The sequence below is a fragment of the Peromyscus californicus genome, unplaced genomic scaffold (genome assembly GCF_007827085.1).
Source record: "Peromyscus californicus insignis strain IS unplaced genomic scaffold, ASM782708v3 Scaffold_17__1_contigs__length_78620276, whole genome shotgun sequence".
Taxonomy (NCBI): domain Eukaryota; kingdom Metazoa; phylum Chordata; class Mammalia; order Rodentia; family Cricetidae; genus Peromyscus; species Peromyscus californicus.
This window is the reverse complement of record NW_026294469.1, coordinates 41,183,846-41,204,638: the sequence shown is the minus strand read 5'-3', so window position 1 is coordinate 41,204,638 and position 20,793 is coordinate 41,183,846. Positions and strand designations below refer to the sequence as shown.

At 39.5% G+C, this 20,793-nt stretch overlaps 1 protein-coding gene across 3 annotated transcripts in view; it reads right to left on the bottom strand.

Moving 5' to 3' along the window:
* Window positions 1-15,413: 15,413 nt before the first annotated feature.
* The window catches only part of Srfbp1 (serum response factor binding protein 1), a 28,065-nt gene continuing 22,685 nt past the window's right edge, over window positions 15,414-20,793 (bottom strand). For all 3 annotated transcript variants that reach the window (XM_052742177.1, XM_052742178.1, XM_052742179.1), the window contains exons 5-8: window positions 20,398-20,479; window positions 19,013-19,727; window positions 17,096-17,133; window positions 15,414-16,434 (exon numbers count right to left, since the gene is read on the bottom strand). In XM_052742177.1, coding sequence (XP_052598137.1) covers window positions 16,250-16,434; window positions 17,096-17,133; window positions 19,013-19,727; window positions 20,398-20,479 — 1,020 coding nt within the window. In that variant the 3' untranslated portion in view covers window positions 15,414-16,249. The remainder of the gene's footprint in view (window positions 16,435-17,095; window positions 17,134-19,012; window positions 19,728-20,397; window positions 20,480-20,793) is intronic.

Sequence of the window (20,793 nt, the reverse complement as noted above, 5' to 3'; positions counted from 1 at the left end):
TTTCCTGGAACTCACTTGGTAGTCCAGGCTGGCCTCGAACTCACAGAGATCCGCCTGGCTCTGCCTCCCGAGTGCTGGGATTAAAGGCGTGCGCCACCACCGCCCGGCCTTTTCCTATAGTTTTAGATGCTTTGTTCGGAAGCTGACTTTAATGTCTCACATTTTTATTTTGACCAGAAAAGATTTGTGTGGTGGTATTTTATTTATACTGAAATGTGATTTTAATTGTATGTTAATAAATAAAGTTGCCTGGGGGTCAGAGCTATTAGAGCCATAGCAAGTGCATGGCGGCGGTGGCGCACGCCTTTAAGGACCTGGAGGGTGGTACATATAGGCAGTAACGAGGCAGTCACGTGTTTGGATTTACAACCAATGAGAATGCAGAACAGCTAGACTATATAAAGACATACAGACAGGAAGTAGGCCCCCCCTTTCGGAGAGCTCTCTTGACTGAAGAGGATCGCTGAAGCAGGAAGGGTGAGGCTCTTAGCTCTGACCTCTTGGCTTTCTTCTCTGAATCGGCTCTGTGTTTCTTATTTGATAAGACGGTTGGTTACATCTACAGATTTGATTTGGTCAAAAATTGATTTTCAACTAATTTTTCTAAAGTACCCTCTGGTTAATGCTGAGCAAGTGTGTCTGTAAAAAATGTCATCTACTGCATTTGTCATTTTCTTATTGTAACAGGGCCCCAGACCTTAGTAGACCTCCAGACCTTAGCACAACTGACTCCATGATCAAAGTACCATTTGGACCATAAAACTGAGCATATAGACAGCACTATCTGCCAAAACAAAACCAAAGACCGAATCCACCAATGTCCAGAGTTATGGGAAAGTCTCTAAATGTACTAACCTTGCTTTTTAGCTTCTGTAGTTCCGCTTCTGGTTACCTGTTCTTATTAACTGAAGTATGTCAACCAGGATATGTTTTTTTGTGCCTAAAGCTCATCTTGAGAAAGTTTCCGGGCTACACTGGGGTCCCAAACACCCAATGTGGTTACAGGCTGGCTAATAAAGACTTTCTATTGGCTTAAATCTGTTTCTGAGTAGTCTTCTGTGGTGGACATTCATCAATATTATGGATATTTCTAAATGATTTGACTCTTCTCACAATCCTTGTTAATCAATTTTGTCAAAGTTATTGTGGATTGGAAAAACAGAACTATTGTGGTCTAAATGTATAGCCCCAGCACCTCTCATCGATTCATACACTGGAATCCTAGCTTCCAATGTTGTCCAAGAGGTGAGGGTATGGGGATGTGACTAGATTATGGGGGCAGAACCCTTACAATGGGATTAGAGCACTTTTAGAGAACAAAGGTAGATTGTCTCCCTCACCATGCAAAAACTTCACAAGGAGGCATTGCACATACCCTCAGCCTCCAGACTTTGAATCTTCTGTGCATCTTGACTTTGGAGTTCCCAGCTTTCCAATGCTGTAAAAAAATGTCTTATTATTTATATGCCATATGATACATTTTGTCATGGTAACTTAGACAAAATTAGACAACAATAGCAAAATATGGTTATTAGTAACACAGGCTAGCCAAAGTCACATCTTAGCTTCATCACTTACAGGGTATGCTTTCTTCAGTAAGCATACCAAAGACTCAGATGACAGAACAGAATATAAAGTCTTTGAGCCTGCATAGGACTGAAATGTCACATGAAAGGTAGGAAAAGTTGATTTTGCTCTTTCTTTATAGTTCATTGCTGGAGTCAAATGCATAATTCAAGGCACGTAAGTATACTGATTATGTTGGCTACTCTTACGTTAACACAAGCTAGAGTTATCTGAAAGGAGGGTATTTCAGTTGAGAAAATAAGATCTGTTGCAAGAGATTTTTGACCCAGCCCACTGTGGATGGTGCCAATCATCAGCTGGTGGTCCTGAGTTCTACAAGAAAGCAGGCTGAGTAAGCCATGATGATCAAGCCAATAAGCAGCACTCCTCCATGGCCTCTGCATCAGCATCAACCTCCAGGTTACTGCCCTGTTTGAGTTCCTGGCTTGACTTCTTCAATGATGGACATCAATGTGGAAGTGTAAGCTGAATAAACTCTTTCCTCCCCAACTTGTTTTTAGTCATAGTAATAGTAAACCTAACTACAACACCAGTGTACTGATACTTAGATTAATCAATATCAAGACAAAAACTCTAGGAGAATAGTATTGATTGACAAATTGTTATGGAAGAATGGGATTGAAGAGAAAGAAAAACTATATTAATTTCATCATTATTTAGCAAAGGCACTAAGGAGATACTGTCTAGAGAAGACCTTGATAGACATGAGCTAAAGACAAAGTCAGGCCTTCCCCTGCTTCTGTGACAGTGATGGAAACTCATCACACTGACACATCTATGTATTGTCTCTAGCTACTTTTGTGCTGTAATACAGCACTGAGCAACTCCCACAGAGACCTTCTTGTAGCAGGAAAGTTTCTCGGGTCCCGCCTGGCCCCCACAGACCTGCAGCCACTTATAAAATAATCACTCAGAAGCTTTTATTAATTATAACTGCTTGGCCATTAGCTCAGGCTTATTACTGATTATCTCTTACACTTAAATTAATCTATAATCCTTATCTATGTTTAGCCACGTGGCTTGGTACCTTTTCTCAGTTCTGCCTTTACATCTTGCTTCCTCTATGTCTGGCTGGTGACTCCTGACTCTGCCCTTCCTCTTCCCAGATTTCTCCTTGTCTGCTCACCCCACCATATTTTCTGCCTAGCTACTGGCCAATAAGTGTTTTTATTAAACCAGTATACAAAAGCATTATCCCACAGCACCCTCTCTTTTGAAATGGCTAGAACACTTACAGTCTCATCTCTCAAAGTCTGATGATCTTTATTCTCAAGCGACTGAGTATTAGCATAGCATGTAAAATCACAATTATAAATATAGTCTCTGTTAAGTGGCAAAATTACTTAATATTATGAGAAAAATCACTTGGAGATGCAAAGGTTCCTAGTAGAAAGAATTACAATGCAATTGATGGAATATTTCTCAACGGAAAGAAAGGAAATCAGGGAAAAAGGCGTTTTCATAGTGATGAATAAGAATATTGTATGCAATATTAAAATATTGGCTATGTTCTGAGAGATCAAAATAAAAGGACTTAACACTAATAGTTTTTCATTATGTTTAAAGCTTGAGCAATAGGGAAACTATAGAATAACAGTTGGAGACAAAGAAAAATTGATGGAAATTTAGCAGCTATGTGAGTCTATAGTAATATCAACTGCATAAAGCAATAAAGATAGTCTAATCTGCAGATAAAAATTTTAAAAATATTGCACATAGGAGAAAATGTGGTGAGAGATTTCTGAGGCAAATGTATCGATGGGTAGGTGTGCAGACTTATTGAGCTGAATTTGGATTTTAAGATAATGCATATCTTAAAACTTAAAGACTGAGCTCCAAAAGCAATTATGATGTAGAAGCAAAGGAACACAGAAAGACATGTAAAAATAATTATAAAAAGAGTATGAAGTACTAGCTTAGTATATAAGTATATAAGTATAGAGTACTAGCTTAGAAATCACAATGAACCACAACTTATGATATATAGCTAAAAGGGTCTACAAAGAAAAGAATGAATATCTCACTTCAGAAAACTGTTGAATAATTAATCTAGAAAAAATGTAAAGGGTATAGATGAAAAATAAGAATCAAGAACTTGAGACAAGATGGGCCATAGGCATAGAGGAAAAGCTACTATTACTAGTCTCCTAAAGGAACATAGCAACAAGATGATACCTAATGACATATTGCTGTAACCATAGATCAAAGCATCACTCAACCCTCACCCGAGAAGCTGTTTCTTGCAGTAAAACAGAGATTCACTACTGAACAATGTCCAAAGAGTGAGAGACTTTGGATCACTCAGCCCTAAACTGAATGTCTTTATCATATCCCTCCCTTCAGATCTCAAGAATCTGTTCAGAAGAGAAGGCTGAAGAAATTTAAGAGCCATAGATAATGAACGACTCCCAGGAAACAGCATTTTCCAGACACAACAGGGCTGACGCACGCTGGAATGCACAGAGACTGCTGACAGCATGCACAAGACCTACTCAGGTTCACACCAGACGAAATCCCAGCATTGGGAAGGGGAGGTGGACACAAAGCTCCACCTTAACCAAGAAGATATTTGAAACTGATATTTACTGGGAAAGGAAAAATCAGTTTTCTTCAATGGAGTGTCACTTGGTATATCAACCACACTCCAGAGCAGGCCTCAGGCCCAGGAGAAACTGGCCTCCATAAAATGAACTCCATGTATTTTGGGTGTCTTTTATTTAGTTTGGGTATTGTTTTGTTTATTTGTTAGTTTGTTTTGATTTTTTTTTGAGAGAGAGAAAGAACATGAAGTTGATAAGTAGGGAGATGGGGAGGGCTTCGAGGAAGGGGAAAGATTATGATGAAAATACATTGTACAAACATTTTTTATAGTCAACAAGTACAAAAACTGTGTTTGAAAACAAATAAGAAATAAGTTAAGAAATTGTATAGATTAAATTTTTCATTGCTTACATTTAGATAAGAAATAAATACACACAATTGAAGAAGTGGTTATGTTTTAAGAAAAACAAAAATTGATTGTATATAAAAGTCTAAACATAATAGAAAAAAATATACAGAGTGGTCCAAATGTAAAGAAAATTAGATTTCTTCAGTCTTCCTACAAAATCTTAAAAATTATATGTATTTATAATTATATATTTAATAATACTTGGATCAGGCAATGTAAAGCATTTCCAATTTAAAATTAGAAAGGATCTTGTAAGATTATTAGTATTTTAGATCTTAAAAAATAATAGTAATAGCTTAGTAAATATTAAAATCAGAGTTGTTAAGGTAGGTGGGACAACTATCCATCTACAGAAGTTCATAGCTTTTATGTACATTAACCAGTTCAAAATTAAAAAATTAAAATTCATTTATAACATAACAAAATCAATTTTTTTGAGGAAAAAAAAGACCTCAGGAGTCAACAGTGATTCATGGTAAGCAAAGGATTACTTCTTTCACCATAAAAATTCCTACAGACTGACTAACAACAGAAAAGATCAAGAACACAAAATAAATAACTAAAACCACACAGTGTAGAGAAATGAGGACAAATGGTCACCCTGACTGCTTTCATTTGATTGACAGCACACTTCAAATGGTTTCGGGATGTGGGTCAGCCATCATGCTACCTTCTTTCTGTTATTGTACCGTGTGCTCCCTACAGGACTAAACTTTCCCCTTGTAATCTCTCACGTCATCACTTTCTCATTTTTATTTCCCACTGCTGTTATGTAGATCTAGATCCAATCTGCCTTCTCTCCGAGCTGGTTATTTTAACATAGCTACATATAATTCATAGCTACAGCTATTCAATCCCAACTGACTGAAGAATGAAAACACTTGTCAAAAAGAAAAAAAAAAACAAGTGTTTAACTGAGCACCTATCACACATACCAAACTCTGTTGAAAGGCAGGATATAGCAAAAAAGGAAACATATTCCTGGTACTCACAAAGTTTCTGCTCTGGAGGGAAGTGTTGGAAATCCTATAAACTTACACAAGCAGGTGATGAGTGGCACAGGAATAACCAATGAGCAGTTGAACAGAGAGGCCTGGAAGCCTGAGGGAGCCATAGCTACCAAGTGCAGAACATAACTCCATCACTGAAGAAAGTAAATTCTAGGCATACTGATCACGAGATGACAGTGCTTAAGGTTTTAAAAGTTAACGGGCTTGTGCTCGCTAGTTTTCTGTCAGATTGACACAGGCTAGAGTCTTTTGGGAGAGGGACCCTCAATTGAGAATATAACCTTACCAGATTGGCCTGTGGGCAAGCCTGTGGTGTGTTTTCTTGATTGATGATTGATGTGGGAGGGCACAGCTCACTGTGGGCAGTGCTGCCCCCAAACAGGGGGTCTAGGAAGCAATGAGCAAGCCATGGGGTACAAGTCAGTGAGCAGCATTCCTCCATCACTTTTGCTTCAGTTCTTGGCTCCAGGTTTTTGCCTTGACTTCTCTGGATGATGGTCTGCAAGCTGTAAGATGAAATATACCACATCCCAACCCCAACTTGTTTGGCCATGGTATTTTATCACAACAATAGAAACCCCAAGACAGGACTTGACTACCTTTCCTTTATTATAGGTGGCATCTATGAAAAAATAAAAACAAACAAAAAATATCAGCTGTACCTCCTTTACCTCACTCACACTTTGGAGGTGACCTAAGTTGGTTGCTTGCTAGCATGTGTGAGGACTGTGAACTTCCGTCCATGATAGAGGGAGCTAAATTCGCTGTGAAATATTCATACCATGTTTGGTTTAAAAATAAACACAAATAACCCGCATCCCTTCATTGACCCTCTAAGTTTTGGCTGTCTTCACTGAAAAACATCCTTTTAATTTTATTCTGAAAACAACATGGAGAACGACTTTCTTTCAAAACAAGTTTACTCATGAAGAGAAACACATGTTCTAAGGACAAACAACATTCCAGTGTCCAGCTTAAGGCTACTTGATTTCTGCAGGATGACATCGTATTTCAGCTACTGAATGTGTCTTCACACATATTTTTTCTTCTTCAATTCTATAATTTTTCAAAGAAGGCTTAGTTTTTATGCAATTAATTAGAGAACATATTTGAAATGCAGTTACTCCCCAGGTCATTAATAATGTGGAAGAATAACTAAGAGTTATATGCCAGTGTAATTTTTAAAATAAAACTTGACAAGTAGATTTTAAAATTTACTCATAAAAGGCATAACTACATAAGAAAATGTGCATGTACAAAGACTTAGGTATGGCAGTTTAATTTTCTTTGCAAACTTGAATGGAAAATCCCTATGACAGCACATATGACTGTGTCTAAGAGCATATTTCCAGGGAGGTGTAAATGGGGAGGGAAGACCCACCCTGAATGTGGGCAGCTCTGCCCGTGGATGTAGCTGTGGGTGAAATCAAAAGAGTGAAGTCAACGGAGGGCTGTGGACCACCCTCTCCTGTCTGCAGACTGCAATGCCATCAGCACCTCAGCTCCTGCTTCCATGGCTCCCCCTCCATGACGGATTGTTCCTTCAGCTCATGCACCACAATAAACCCTTCTTCTTGAAGGTGTCTTCCTCAGACATTGCATCACAGCGATGAGGAACTAAAATAATGGGTAAGTCTGGATACAGGCTTTCTAAGTAAAACATAAAACTGTGATTACTTCAGTGTCATATTTCATGGGATAAAGAGATGATATCATGTGTGTGGACACGCACATGCACACACACACACACACACACACAGAGAGAGAGAGGAGAGAGAGAGAGAGAGAGAGAGAGAGAGAGAGAGAGACAGAGAGAGAGACAGAGAGACAGAGAGAGAGAGAGACACAGAGAGAGAGAGGACACACACACAGAGAGAGAGAGAGAGAGAGAGAGAGAGATGAGAGAGAGAGAGAGAGAGAGAGAGAGAGAGACCAACTTGGAATATTACCACATATGTGATGATATTTCAAATTAGTAATGAAAGAATGACCCAGTTGCTGAACAATAGCATTAAAACAACATTCACATTTCAAACAAGTTCTAACTCACAATGAACATGTGTTAGACTGTAACTACAGTGACAGATATTCCCAGTGACTTACTGCCCACTTCTTTCTTGCTTATGTGAATGAAGTTCAATAGGCAGCTGGATATGGCTAGATATGGTCAGGGGGACCTTTTCCATGTCCACCATTGAGAGACCTTGGCAAATAGAACTTCACCACCTTTAAACTCTGTTTTGCAAGATTGCCCATGATAGCAGTATCTAATGGATACAGGGAAGACTTCCTCTAACGTTCTGTGAGACAGGTAAATGAGACATAATCCTTTTTACCCATATTCCATTGGAATTCCATATTCCTTCAAGGAAGCTGGTAGGGAAGTGCAATTTAACCAGGTGCCAAAATGGGGGTGAAAAGTCAACGAACATTTTATCAATGGACATTCTTATTCTATTATATTATTTCTTGTTATTAAATACCCTACCATACCTTGAAATATAATGAATCCTTCCTTCCTCATGGGAGCCAATTCCAAATTCCCACCCTGTTACTGCACTTGCTCTAAGTGGGAGCTCTGTGAGTCATGAGTGATTCTACCAGCCCTGGAGATGGTTCCTTGAGGTACAGTGACCCTTGCCCAAAGAACACAACTTACAGAAACCTCTCTACTGCCACTAGCCCTAACATACCACAATGACCACAGAGAGGGGTTTTAAAAAGCAGGAACTGCCATCTAGTAAAGATAATAAGGGAGATGGAGAAGGCTCACATCTGAGGTAATTGTACCCCTTGAATGGGCATTTTGAAGTTCTCTGCTCTGAAATGAGGGCATTTCCTTGACTTCGGTTTGCTTTTTAGAAAAGAACTACCTCTCTGTTGCTCTTCATAGTCCTCTGGGGCTACTTTTGGCTATGCCATTCACGCTTTTGGGGGTTCTTCTTTGTTCATTACCATCATAGGTCACACTTGAAATCTATGATGAGGACTGTACCCTTCCTTGCGGACTACACAATCTTTGGTCACATACTTCTTCCTTAAACAACTACAGTGGTACAGACATACTCATCCCAACAATTCGAAAGCTGCTAAAGTTGACTCTTAAAATGTTTCTGGAATTACAAACAATTCAGTACAAAGATAGGTGTTTGATTATCTCTCCAAGCAGTGTCTTCCCAAGGCTCTTTCCTAATTCCAGCTCTGAAGTCTGCTATTTCCCCGCTTTGTTTCCATATTTCAAGACTGACTTATTTAGGAGGTAATACTATACCTTTCCTTATGTCTATACTGGAGAATGAAGTCTCAACTTAACTTACTGCTTGGAACTAAAACCATTGAGTTTTCCTTCTTTTTTGTGCCTGTTTTATCTGCAAACTAGCAAACTATCAATATAGCCCAGTTCTGGTCTCTTTTAAAATACATTGCTTTGAGCCGGGCGGGTGGTGGCGCACGCCTTTAATCCCAGCACTCGGGAGGCAGAGCCAGGCGGATCTCTTTGAGTTCGAGGCCAGCCTGGGCTACCAAGTGAGTCCCAGGAAAGGCGCAAAGCTACACAGAGAAACCCTGTCTCGAAAAACCAAAAAAAAAAAAAAAAAAAAAAAAAAAAATACATTGCTTTGATAAAAAAACAAACAAAAACAACATTCACTAAACATCCTATGTTCCTACCTTCACCTTGAAACTAAGTGGTTAGTAGCCATGAGGTCCAATGTCCAAGTAATCACAAATGACCTCTTTAATAATTGTCATATAGCACGAATCTCCCATTCTTCACACCTGAATAGTAAATCTCATCTTGACTGTGCTATATATTTGGAAGTCTCCCCATCCTCCTCACATGAATACCCTACTTCCAGCACTAAATTCTGCACCAGAAATAGGCTACATGCACTATCTTTTAATTGAATTTCTCTTTAGCTTAACACAATAGTAATTTGAACATTCAAGTCTGGGTGACTTACTTAGAGAAAAGCCCCTCACAGTTCTTTCAGAGGACAGTTTCTCCTTAAAGATGGTGGTGGTGGTGGTGGGGTGGGGGATCCAACCATGGGATCAAAGAAAATAAAGAAGTTTTGTGGGCAAGAACTGAAGGTATTGACATGATTTTCTTCCTCAGTCTGCGTATGACATACAATTCTTAAGTCACATGACTCAAACTTAATTTAAGAGAGATTAGTTAGCAGCAAGGAGGCTGAGGCAGGTGAATTGCTATGCTTTTGAGGATAGTTTGGACTTCAGAGACCCAGTCTCAAACAAAACAAACACAACCCAATATAAACAAAAGAAATACTCTCTATCTATCTCCTCCCCCCGCCACACACACATACACACACATGCGCAACACATGCATGCACACACACACCAGAGAATGAACAAAGAAATGTAGATTAGTTGAGTACTATTATAAATTAGTTTGATTAAGTAGCTTGCTAACCTTCCAGAATGCAGAGGGATAAATTCCAGATGGATTAGGAATACACATTTCAACATGAAGCTATTAAAGTACTAGAGGAATAGCAGGGTTATTTGGGGATATCATAAACTTTACCATGGCATGAGAATTTTCATGACTGAGTGGAGGAATGAGATGCTGGATCAGAACCAAGTAATTTTTATTACTCACAGTAAAAACAAGAACACTCAGCATGAATATGATGCCTATGCCAGCTCCCCAGGGGGATTTCAGTCCTCCAGTACCCCAAGTCTCAATGTCTCACTAGAAAGACTCGAAGGACTCAGGAAAAGCTATTGTACCTGTTGAACGTTTTGTGATTTACCATCATCATCATCATCATCATCATCATTACAATGATAGGATATCGGATTAAAATTAGCACAGAGAAAAGGGGCATGGCTTGACATTCAAAGAAGACAGGTGCAGGCTTCTAGGCATCTTTTCTCAGTGGAGCCATGACCACACATTCTGTGTAATGACATCACAAGTATGAAATGTTAGTCTGAGTTCATCTGATCCCCAGTGACTAGGGCTTTCTTTTCTTCTTCTTTCTTCCTTTCTTTTTTTGCATTCTCTCCCCTCCCCTCCCCTCTCCTCCCCCTCCCCCCCATCCCCCTCCCCTCCCCCCCCCTCATCTCTCCATTCTTGCTCCCTCCCTCCCTCCTTCCGATTCTAAATAGGGACTCTGTCACATAGGTGCACACTGCCAATCTGACTAACCTCAGCAATTCATGCTTCAGCCTTCTAGAGAAAAACATAAATCCTTTTTCTAGCAGTAACTCATTGATCACATTGTCAATTTGTAATACAAATTAATCTCTTAGGAAGCAGACAAGAAAGAGGTCCTAAATAGAGGTTTTTCTCAGGTTGTGCTTCCTTCTCCTTACAATGATAGACAATGCAAGCATGCTCACCTGACCCTTGGTGTCTTAGGTTTTTATTGGGTCAGTTTTACACACTCCCTGCCCCCCCAACCCAGACATTTTCATGACTGACCTTTGCTACTTAGCCTGTTTCTCCAGGGTACACAGATACTCGTAAATCACTTTGCTAAACACACTATCTGATCAAGTAAGTATTCGATGGCCCAAGTTCTTACATATACAAACAATTCTGTTCAGGCAGGAATGTTAGTTCAGAGCTTGCTTCCCAAAAGAACCAGTCTGGAAGATAGGCAAATCTTGGGAATGTGCAAAGTTTGGGTAACCCAAGCCTAATGGTGACCTTTCTTATATGCCTATATTGTCCAAAGTCCTGCAAAGGAAACACAATGAACCATTGTAGACTCTTGTACATGCAGTGGATTGTACTAGAGGATGGAAACATTTTGTGCTAGGGAGATATTGTCCATCCCTCATGATTGGTTAGCATAACTACAGCTTGAGAAATGAACATGGTTAAAAGTTAACTGGTCCTGGCATTCTTAGTACACTGAACAAGCTGGCAGGGATGCTCAAGGCTTATGACAGATTTTTTTTTTTTTCCACACTGGGTGGGTTCTCTTAAGCAAGGCTTAAAGCAGACAGGAAGGTTGTAGTGACTTAGGAACTTGATTATATATAATAAGTTATGTCTATAACATAAATGAGGTGGTAGCAATGAAATTGGGACATAGAACATAGGAAGCTGAGATTAGAAAAATATGAATGGATACATTAAAAAATGAACTTTCCTTGACTCCATCAGAGAAGTGAGGTGGGAGAAACAGATCTAGTGAAGTACAGCCATCTCCTAGGAGCCACAGGCTATGGTCTGGCTTGCTTCTAACAGATGTAGATGGGGTTGCTCTAGAGCAGCGATAACCTGTGGGTCACAACCCCCTGGCAAACCTCTATCTCCAAAAATATTTACGTTATGATTCATACCATTAGCAAAATTAGTTATGAAGTAACAGAAGAGATAAGAAACAATCTCCAGATTGAATTTCAATTGAACAAATTTGTTCATGGATACTTACTCTACAATTAAAGCACTGTATTGGTTGACAGGAAAAAGTTTCAACATGGGCAATGAAATTGACTTGGTAATACTTCTTTCCAAATTATGTGAAACTTCGTCTAGATGAAGAGCCCTACATGACCAACTCCTTTCATGGTCTGGCATTTTATCTTATGACCTGGTGTTTTGACTAAGTAGACCAAGAGGTGACACAAAATGGAAACTGGAGTATTTTGTGGCTAACCCAAGCATGTTGAAAACCAAGGAGGCTGGATGAACTATGCATCGCAAAACTGGTACCAAATGGTGGGTAGACTAGCTGCCCATCACTTCCAAATAGCCAAGACTGTTTGGTGGTTATTATCTACTACACCAAAGCACAGAATGTGACATACGGGGACAGATAACTGATCCAAGAGGTTTCATTCAGTTAGCATGTTCTCACGGTTCAACCAAGCTATGGTAACAATACCTCATTTTTCTTTATGGCTGATTAATATCTCACTGTATGTGAGGATCACCTTTTGTTTAGATATTTTGGTTGATATATTATTTGATATATTATTTGCACTATGAATGTTCATGTTGAAGTTTTGATGTGGATGTTTTCCTAGTCTTTGGGAAATACAGCTGACTGTGAACTCTGGTTACATAAAAATCCCATTTTGTTTGTTTTTTAATGTGTATATAAAGCATGAATGTGTGAATGAGACTGTGTGTGCCCAGTGAGATCAGAAGTGGGTGTCAGATCACTGAGAGCTGGAGTTACAGGACTTTGGCAGGACGCCAAGCTTCTCTTGGGTACTGGGCTTCTGGTCCCCATAATCACACAGCAAGTGCTCTTAACCTTTGAGCCATCTCTCAAGCCCCTCAGTCTTTTATCTCCTATTCTTCAAACTGCGTAATCTCAATTGACATAGGAATCCTTCTCAACTTGACTTGGTAATTGCACTTTCTAACTTCAGAATTTTCTTTGAGTTAGCTTAACCTCATTTTCAGTCTTCCTACTTCAGTCCTGAGTGCTACAACACAGGCATGTACATAATACCTTTCTCTATAATTCCCAATTCATTATCTGTAGCTTTAGGTTAGACTATGCTTTCTCTTGTCTTTTTAAAGTGTCCTATAGGTAGGAATATATTTAATTTAGCTTACTCAGGGTCTTTGTTAAGTTCACTATCTGCCCTTCCTCAATTTCTACTTATTGCCACTTCCTGCCTCCTTGTGCACTGGGCCACACCTTATGTATATCTCATTTTGTAAAATCAGTCCCCTATGCCTGTTTAAGGCTGGTGATAGTTTCTGAATTCTTCTTGTGGAGTTGAGTTCTTCCGCTGTGTAAGGCCACTGCAGTCTGCTTCATGTAGCTTAGTGTTGTGCTAACTTGATATATTCCCTTAAGCGCCTGAAGCAATACTTGCTGAGCATCTACCCAGACATGCTTTCATCACTTACCCACTGGGGTGTGATCTCCCCTGGTGAGAGTTGAGAGTAGTCCAGCTTGGTCCTGAGTAGGCACTCACAGCCTACACTTGTGCATTATCTGACTCTTAGAAAATGTCAGAAACTTTTAAAGCCTCAAGGAGCAGACATTACCTTCTTCAGATTTCCCTCTATCTAGGCTTTGGTTAGTGTACTATTTACCTTAATAGATTTCTACTCTCTAAGGCAGCCTTAATGTCAAGCTGCCTGTGTTCCTGAAGAGCTAGCTTAGGGGATAATGTTATCAAGCTAAGCAAGCTCTCACTTCCACCAAACAAAGGCAAGTAGGTGACTTCCTGAATAACCATCCAGTTAGGTAATTCTTAGGAATGTCCCTGTCGATGTGCAAGCTCATTTCCAGTGGCTGCCAGGCTGGTATTCACTGAGATAATGGGTTCTGTCAAGGCTACCATGGGTCTGCAGTACGGGATGGGCAAATTAAGTTGTGACAACCATCACTGTTTTATCAAGAATTGGTGGTTTCTGACACAAACGTCCCCAGATTACCACAAGCCCGATTAACTCCCGAGTTCAGAGAAAGTTGGTTGCAGGAGTTTGGACAGGAGCTTTAAGTTTAAGACCACATGCCTGCACGTTAGAGAACAAGAGCCACACCAGCACTAAGTGGCTGACTTTGCTATCTGCAGAGGGGCCAGCTAACACCGAGACCACTCTTGGGCCAAGATATTACAGAATATAAGTATGTCTCCCCACTGAACAGTCCGAGGTGTGATAATGTCAAGAGAACTTGTGAGGCTAAACACTGACGAGGAAGGCTCTAGAAAGATCTGCAGATGGGTTCCCTCAAGGATCTGGTAGGTCAGTCTATGCAATGTGGAGGAGCTCACACAGGCCCAGGCAGTTTGTGGTCCTAACAACGGGAAGACTTGAAATCAGGTTGTGGTACTAGAACAGCATTATAGTGAGGTGATGAGAGCCACTAACCAGGGTTTTTTAACTTGTGAATCATAACATTTTAGGCTCAAAGAACAGAATTTTTACTGCTAGAGTTCAGCACTATGTCTAGACTATACCTGACAGCTGTAGTACCTTTCATGTAATAACCTCAACATCTCCAGAGAGTAAGAGCAGTCATCAGTAACTGAGAAGTCCTACCCTACGCCAGCAGCTGGTCTATCTGGAGTCACTGGAGCAAAGCAGGAGGAAACCAGGGTCTAAGATAAGTTCACTGCCATTGTAAAGTCTCCATGTAACAAACTAGCAGTAGATGTAGAAGTTGGCTTCTAACTCTTAGGTGGACCATCTCTGACTCCTAGCTGGAGAAACACTCTTAGGCAGACTTGCAAATCTGTTAAGAGCACTCCCAACTTTAGTTTGGGTAAGTCTGAGGTACACACAAATATTTTGCTTTAAGTGTGTGTGCACATGCGCACGTGCACACACACGCATGGAATGATGTACAGACTGAAGAAAAAAAAACCCCATATCTACACCACAATCTGAATTCCATTGTTCTAGCTACTCATATTCCTAAGCTTGTAAAATAGAACCTGGACTTGGTCGCTCGTGCTTATAGGCTAAGTGGAAGGCCTTACCTTCTTCTAATAGCACTAACATGAAGGCAACATGGAATTCAGTAAGCGTTCTTTAACTAACCAATGACCTTTCATGTCTTACACAGTAGTAATAGGGCAAATGATTAAAGACCTTACAAAAAGTCCTCTTCCTTTAGAGTACTGTATGAAGTAGACAGATGGTTTTTTAGGAGTCACAGCTCCTCTACTCAGCCAGTTCAATCCCACTTTCTTCTAGAATTTGTCCTTCAAGTTAACCATTGAGGACTCTTTACAAACATTTCAATGCAAGGTGTGGTGGAACACCTGCCTTCCCAGCACTGGGAAAGTAAAATCCAAGGCTAGCCTGAGCCACACAGCAAGCTCCTCAGTGAGAGCCCAAGCAGAAGACCTAGGATGCATAGGTTCAAATCCCAGTACTGTGCCCCCCAAAAGCAATATATGGCTAAAATAACTAGACATCACGCATTTCTTTCCTTTATCACCAACATTTTGTATCCAGTACTTGCTCCTTGTTAACACAAAGTGGACAGAAGAAACTAGGATTCTAGATAACCATTCTTCTTCATTTAACGGAAATACTTATTGCAGGGGTATACAGAACTCATTCATTTTTTGGTTACTATACATAAACAAGTTGCTTAAACACTACAAAGATAAGATCATACGTAACTACAAGTTTGAAAAATTAGTATTTAATTTATATTACTGCTATAACCACAATGAAAATTACCATTTGTTTTGCTTATAAAAATAACTTCTAACAAATATATTTATTTTTGAGTAGTCATGATTCATTTTTCCACTATTATTTTAAATATCTTTACATTTTTTGACATTATTGTGTGAGTGTGTGTATACACATGCATGTGCCACACTGTGCACGTGCAGAGAACAATTTTTGTGAGTTGGTTTTGTCATTCCAATATGGGAAACTCAGGGGTCAAAATCAGGTCATGAGGCTTTGCAGGAAGTGAACCATCTCATCAGCCCTGTTTTTGCCTTATTTTCAAGGCAACAGGCAAAGTTGAACTAGTGAAATATATTTTATAATCATGGATGACAATCTCTAAATTATCTTATATAAGAAATAATTCGGGGTAAGCACTCTTATGAAACAAATTCAGAGATCTGTAAAAGATTATGTAAACATATCCCAAACTCACAAAAAAAAGGAAAAACAAGCAATATATTTTATAACTCTTCCAAAGAGACTTATTTAAATAATAGATTCGTTAAAAAATAAAAATAACAAAACTTTTGACAGAAAGCTCAGAAAAGCAGTAAGCAATCAATCATCAAATGTGATTTTCTTCCCCTGAAAGACAGTGATTTTGGACTGCTGCTCTTTCCGCCTCCTGCTCGCTTCCCATGAAGGATGCAGAGGAGCAGGATCCTGCTGCTTCCTACTCTCAAACCGTCTTCCTGCACTCTTTGTAAACTGACTCTTGATTGGAGGTTCATCTTCTGGAAAATCTGGGAAGAGAAAGCAAAAATTACAACTACATATGCCCGAACAGGACAGATCTCATCTCTTTACACCAATTACTAAAGAAGAATCTCATTTTTTTTTTTTTTTTTTTTTGGTTTTTCGAGACAGGGTTTCTCTGTGTAGCTTTGCGCTTTTCCTGGAACTCGCTTTGGAGACCAGGCTGGCCTCGAACTCACAGAGATCCGCCTGGCTCTGCCTCCCGAGTGCTGGGATTAAAGGCGTGCGCCACCACCGCCCGGCTGAAGAATCTCATTTTACTTAGACAAAATATGTCATAATTTAAAGCTGACACCCAACAGAAAACAGCTTCATGGTAAAAACTTCCACGAGGAGCTATTATGGAGCTAATCTTGAAAGCAGATTGTTACTGAGTGAGTCTATCTTTCTAACAGTAACATCAAGAGAGTAAGCAGTTCTGCTAACAATGGGAGACAAAACAAGCCAAAAGGAACCCATTAAGGAAATGGATTACTATAATTTAACCACTTTAAAAAAAAAAAAAAAAAGGAATGATCTTGAAAATGATACGGCACTGCATTTCCATGGTGTGGACACAATTCAGTAGTACTATTAGAAGATGACAATTTCCATCCTCTCACTGTGGCAAAGTATTGCTTGTCAGTCTGAGCAGTCATTAGTACACACCTGGAGCTTTATTCTTTGGGACCTGTTCTCTGGAATCCCTAAAAAAAAAAAAACCAGAAAGAAAAAGACAACAGCATTAGGAGCTACAAGGCAAACAAAATCTTCTGTTGATGGAGTAGATGATAAAGCATCCATTTGCTCACTCCACCAACAGCCAAACACACACACACACACACACACACACACACACACACACACACACACACACACACACACACACACACACACACACACACACCTATGTAGCTAGAGTTTTCCTGCCTGGCCCACAGACACTCAGACCCAACCAAGTAAACACAGAGACTTATATTGCTTACAAACTGTATGGCCGTGGCAGGCTTCTTGCTAACTGTTCTTATATCTTAAATTAATCCATTTCTATAAATCTATACCTTGCCATGTGGCTCGTGGCTTACCGGCATCTTCACATGCTGCTTGTCATGGCGGAGGCTGGAAGTGTCTCCCTCCGCCTTCCTGTTCTCTCAATTCTCCTCTCTGTTAGTCCCGCCTATACTACCTGTCTGGCTACTGGCCAATCAGTGTTTTATTTATTGACCAATCAGAGCAACACATTTGACATACAGACCATCCCACAGCACACCTACCTTTCCACTCACACAGGGACTTCTGCTAAAATGGAAATCAATCCATTTTCACTGTCTTGCTCTTGGATACTGTCTACATAAAAAACTTCAAACACTTTCTCAAGGGGAGAATGATTTATACATAATGAAAATTAATGCCTACATTTTAGGTGCAGAAACACGAAAAATCTAGAAACCTTTTGGGTATGACTGAGTTAGATAGGTAAATATTTAAATTACTCTCAAGGTTTTAAAGTTGTTTGAAGTTCTTTTCTATGTCAGGTTTAGAAAAAATATTTACATTGTATTATTTTATTAAAGAGTACCTCTGACCAATAAATACACAGAAAAAAAGGGTCATTATTGACAGTCACAGCCTCTACATAAAAATGCATCAGTATTCTCCATCAGATAAAAATGATAAATGAAATGAAACTTTATAGCAGACCAGCCGTGAAAAGTGGCTATCAGCAGAGACGAAGAGCAGTATCCCAAAATAAATCAGTCTGGAGAAAGGCAGCCTCATGCACTGAAACATGGAAGGAGCCATGTTTGGAATGGTAGTAGGTTATCACACATGTATCAGAAAACTTTTGTTTATCAAGACAGACGTGAAACTTTTTAAAGCTTTTCATAAAAATGATCTGCTGTGGGATGGTCTGTATGTCAAATGTGTTGCTGATTGGTCAATGAATAAATCACTGATTGGCAGTGGCCAGGCAGGAAGTATAGGCGGGACTAACAGAGAGGAGAAAGGAGAGAACAGGAACCTGGTTGAGGGAGACACTGCCAGCCGCCATCAGGACAAGGAAGATGTAAAGTACCGGTAAGCCACAAGCCACGTGGCAAAGTATAGATTAATAGATAGATTAATAGAAATGGATTAATTTAAGCTGTAAGAACAGTTAACAAGAAGCCTGCCACGGCCATACAGTTTGTAATCAATATAAGTCTCTGTGTTTACTTGATCGGGTTTGAGCGGCTTGGGACTGGCGGGTGAGAGAGATTTGTCCTGACTGTGGGCCAGGCAGGAAAACTCTAGCAACAATGATCTAAATTTTGGAACCCTGATAATGAAAGAACCAAACCTAAATTACCCAGCTGTGTCACCTAGTTGGAATGACTTCTTCTCGTGAAGCTGGGCAGTGTGTTCCTATTGTGTATGTTCACATGCTCCCCATCATGAAGACGGAGAGAGCGCACCAGGCAAAACCCAGCAGGGCTGACACAAAGCAGGTATATGAGGAGTTTCTCTCATACTGTGAAGATATGCAACCACTTCAGACAGTAAACAAATGAACTAAATCAGTTCAGAATAAAAACATGCCCTTACCTTCTGGAGCTTTTAGGTCCAGATAAAGAGTGAAAAAACACAGATTCTAACTTCCTGGCTTCTGGAATTCGCTTGTGTTGATCATTTCTTACACCCCAATTGGTTTCGAGTGTATTTGTTTTAGGTGACATCTTTGGGAGGGGCTTCTGGTCCTTAGCCGAGGACCGCAAACTACAGTCCCTCTTTCGTGTCCGCTTCACTTTTCCAATGAAGAAGTCATCACCACTGTCGCTGTCCTCGGACACGGAAGACTGTTTGTAGAACCTCTCTTCCGTGCTGTCGTCGAAGTACTCCTTTTCCTCCTCACTTAACTCTTCCTCACTGCCACTGCTCCCGCCAGGGGTGCTCTCACTCTCTCTCTTCGTGCTTTTGGTTGAGGCTTTCTGGTTTGCGTCAGCAGGTGCCTTCTGGTGTGCAGAGGTAACCACAGCATCCTTTCCTGAAGGTATCCCTGGAGAACATGGAGTGGCCACTGCTTTGGCTCCATCTTCTATCTTGGCCATTCTTTCCTTTGAATCACTGACTGCTTTCTTTGCGACTGTTTTGGCATCTTTTCCTCTCTGCTCACTGACAACAGTTCTCTCATGATGCTGTAACTGCCTTGCATCATCCTTTGAACCCAGAGTATCCTTGCACTGGTTTTCTTCTGAAGTATTCTTTGATGACCCAGCCTCAGGAGCATTCTGCCTTGCATCTTTGAAGGCTTGTACAGCAGCTGCAAGGAAGATAGTGCAAGACTTGTTTCAGCACCGGCACATACAAAGTGTCATTGTCCCCACACAGTGCTGCTTCAGCTATGTGCAAACAGATAAGAGGACAACTGGAATCTACAGTATGTATGGAACAGGAGTCTGAGGTCACAAAGAAATCTTTTCATTACTTAAACACCAAATTCACATTAGGAGACAGCCATCTTAAACTGCAAAATGAAAAGAAAATTACTTTCTTCATATCTCTGAATTATGAAGAATAATAAAAATATCATTAAAAACAGTAAAATGACAACATTAATTTTTGTGTTAGTGCCACTGAATTAGTTTTCAGGCATAAAAATAAGTGGTATTTAGTCTTTGACAAAGTACTTAATTTCATAAATATATTTTATAAAAGATATATAAAAATTATGTGACACAGTATGAGCTGTATCAATATTTAAAACATCAAATATTCAACATAATTTTGTATCTATTTTATATAATTTTTATATATAATATATATTAAAATTATATAAAATACAGATTTAATCTTTTTATATCAAACGTCTTTCATACTTGCAGACACATGTCCAGTTATATACATTAAAGATATTTAAAATAAATGAATCATCTATCCAAAATCATACACCTAAATGCATTTAGCATACTGACTTGTTATTTAACTCATACCTTTTAGCACATCTATTTTTTTCTTCAGAAGAGGGTGAACTGCTAACCTGGCAATTGCTCTTTCAGTTGCGGTTGAATCTGGCTGAAAATTGGAAGCAATAAATATAGAGCATCAATATTAACCTGGCACTACTGGAAACGATTAAACTGAAATCTATCAATCTTTTGTATGTATTAGTTAGGTCACAGAATTTGCAAATATTCTCTCTAGATAGGTTACTTATGTAATCTAAAGACAAAGATCACACTGATAAAAACATAACTGATCTTGAGTAATTAAAATAATGTTATAATTTAAGTCTATAAAAACTTAGAATTGTGCTAGATATCATGGGTTATAAATTTGAAAAAAGAATCATAGCTTCTACTATCAAAGAGCTTAAATGTCTAAGAAAA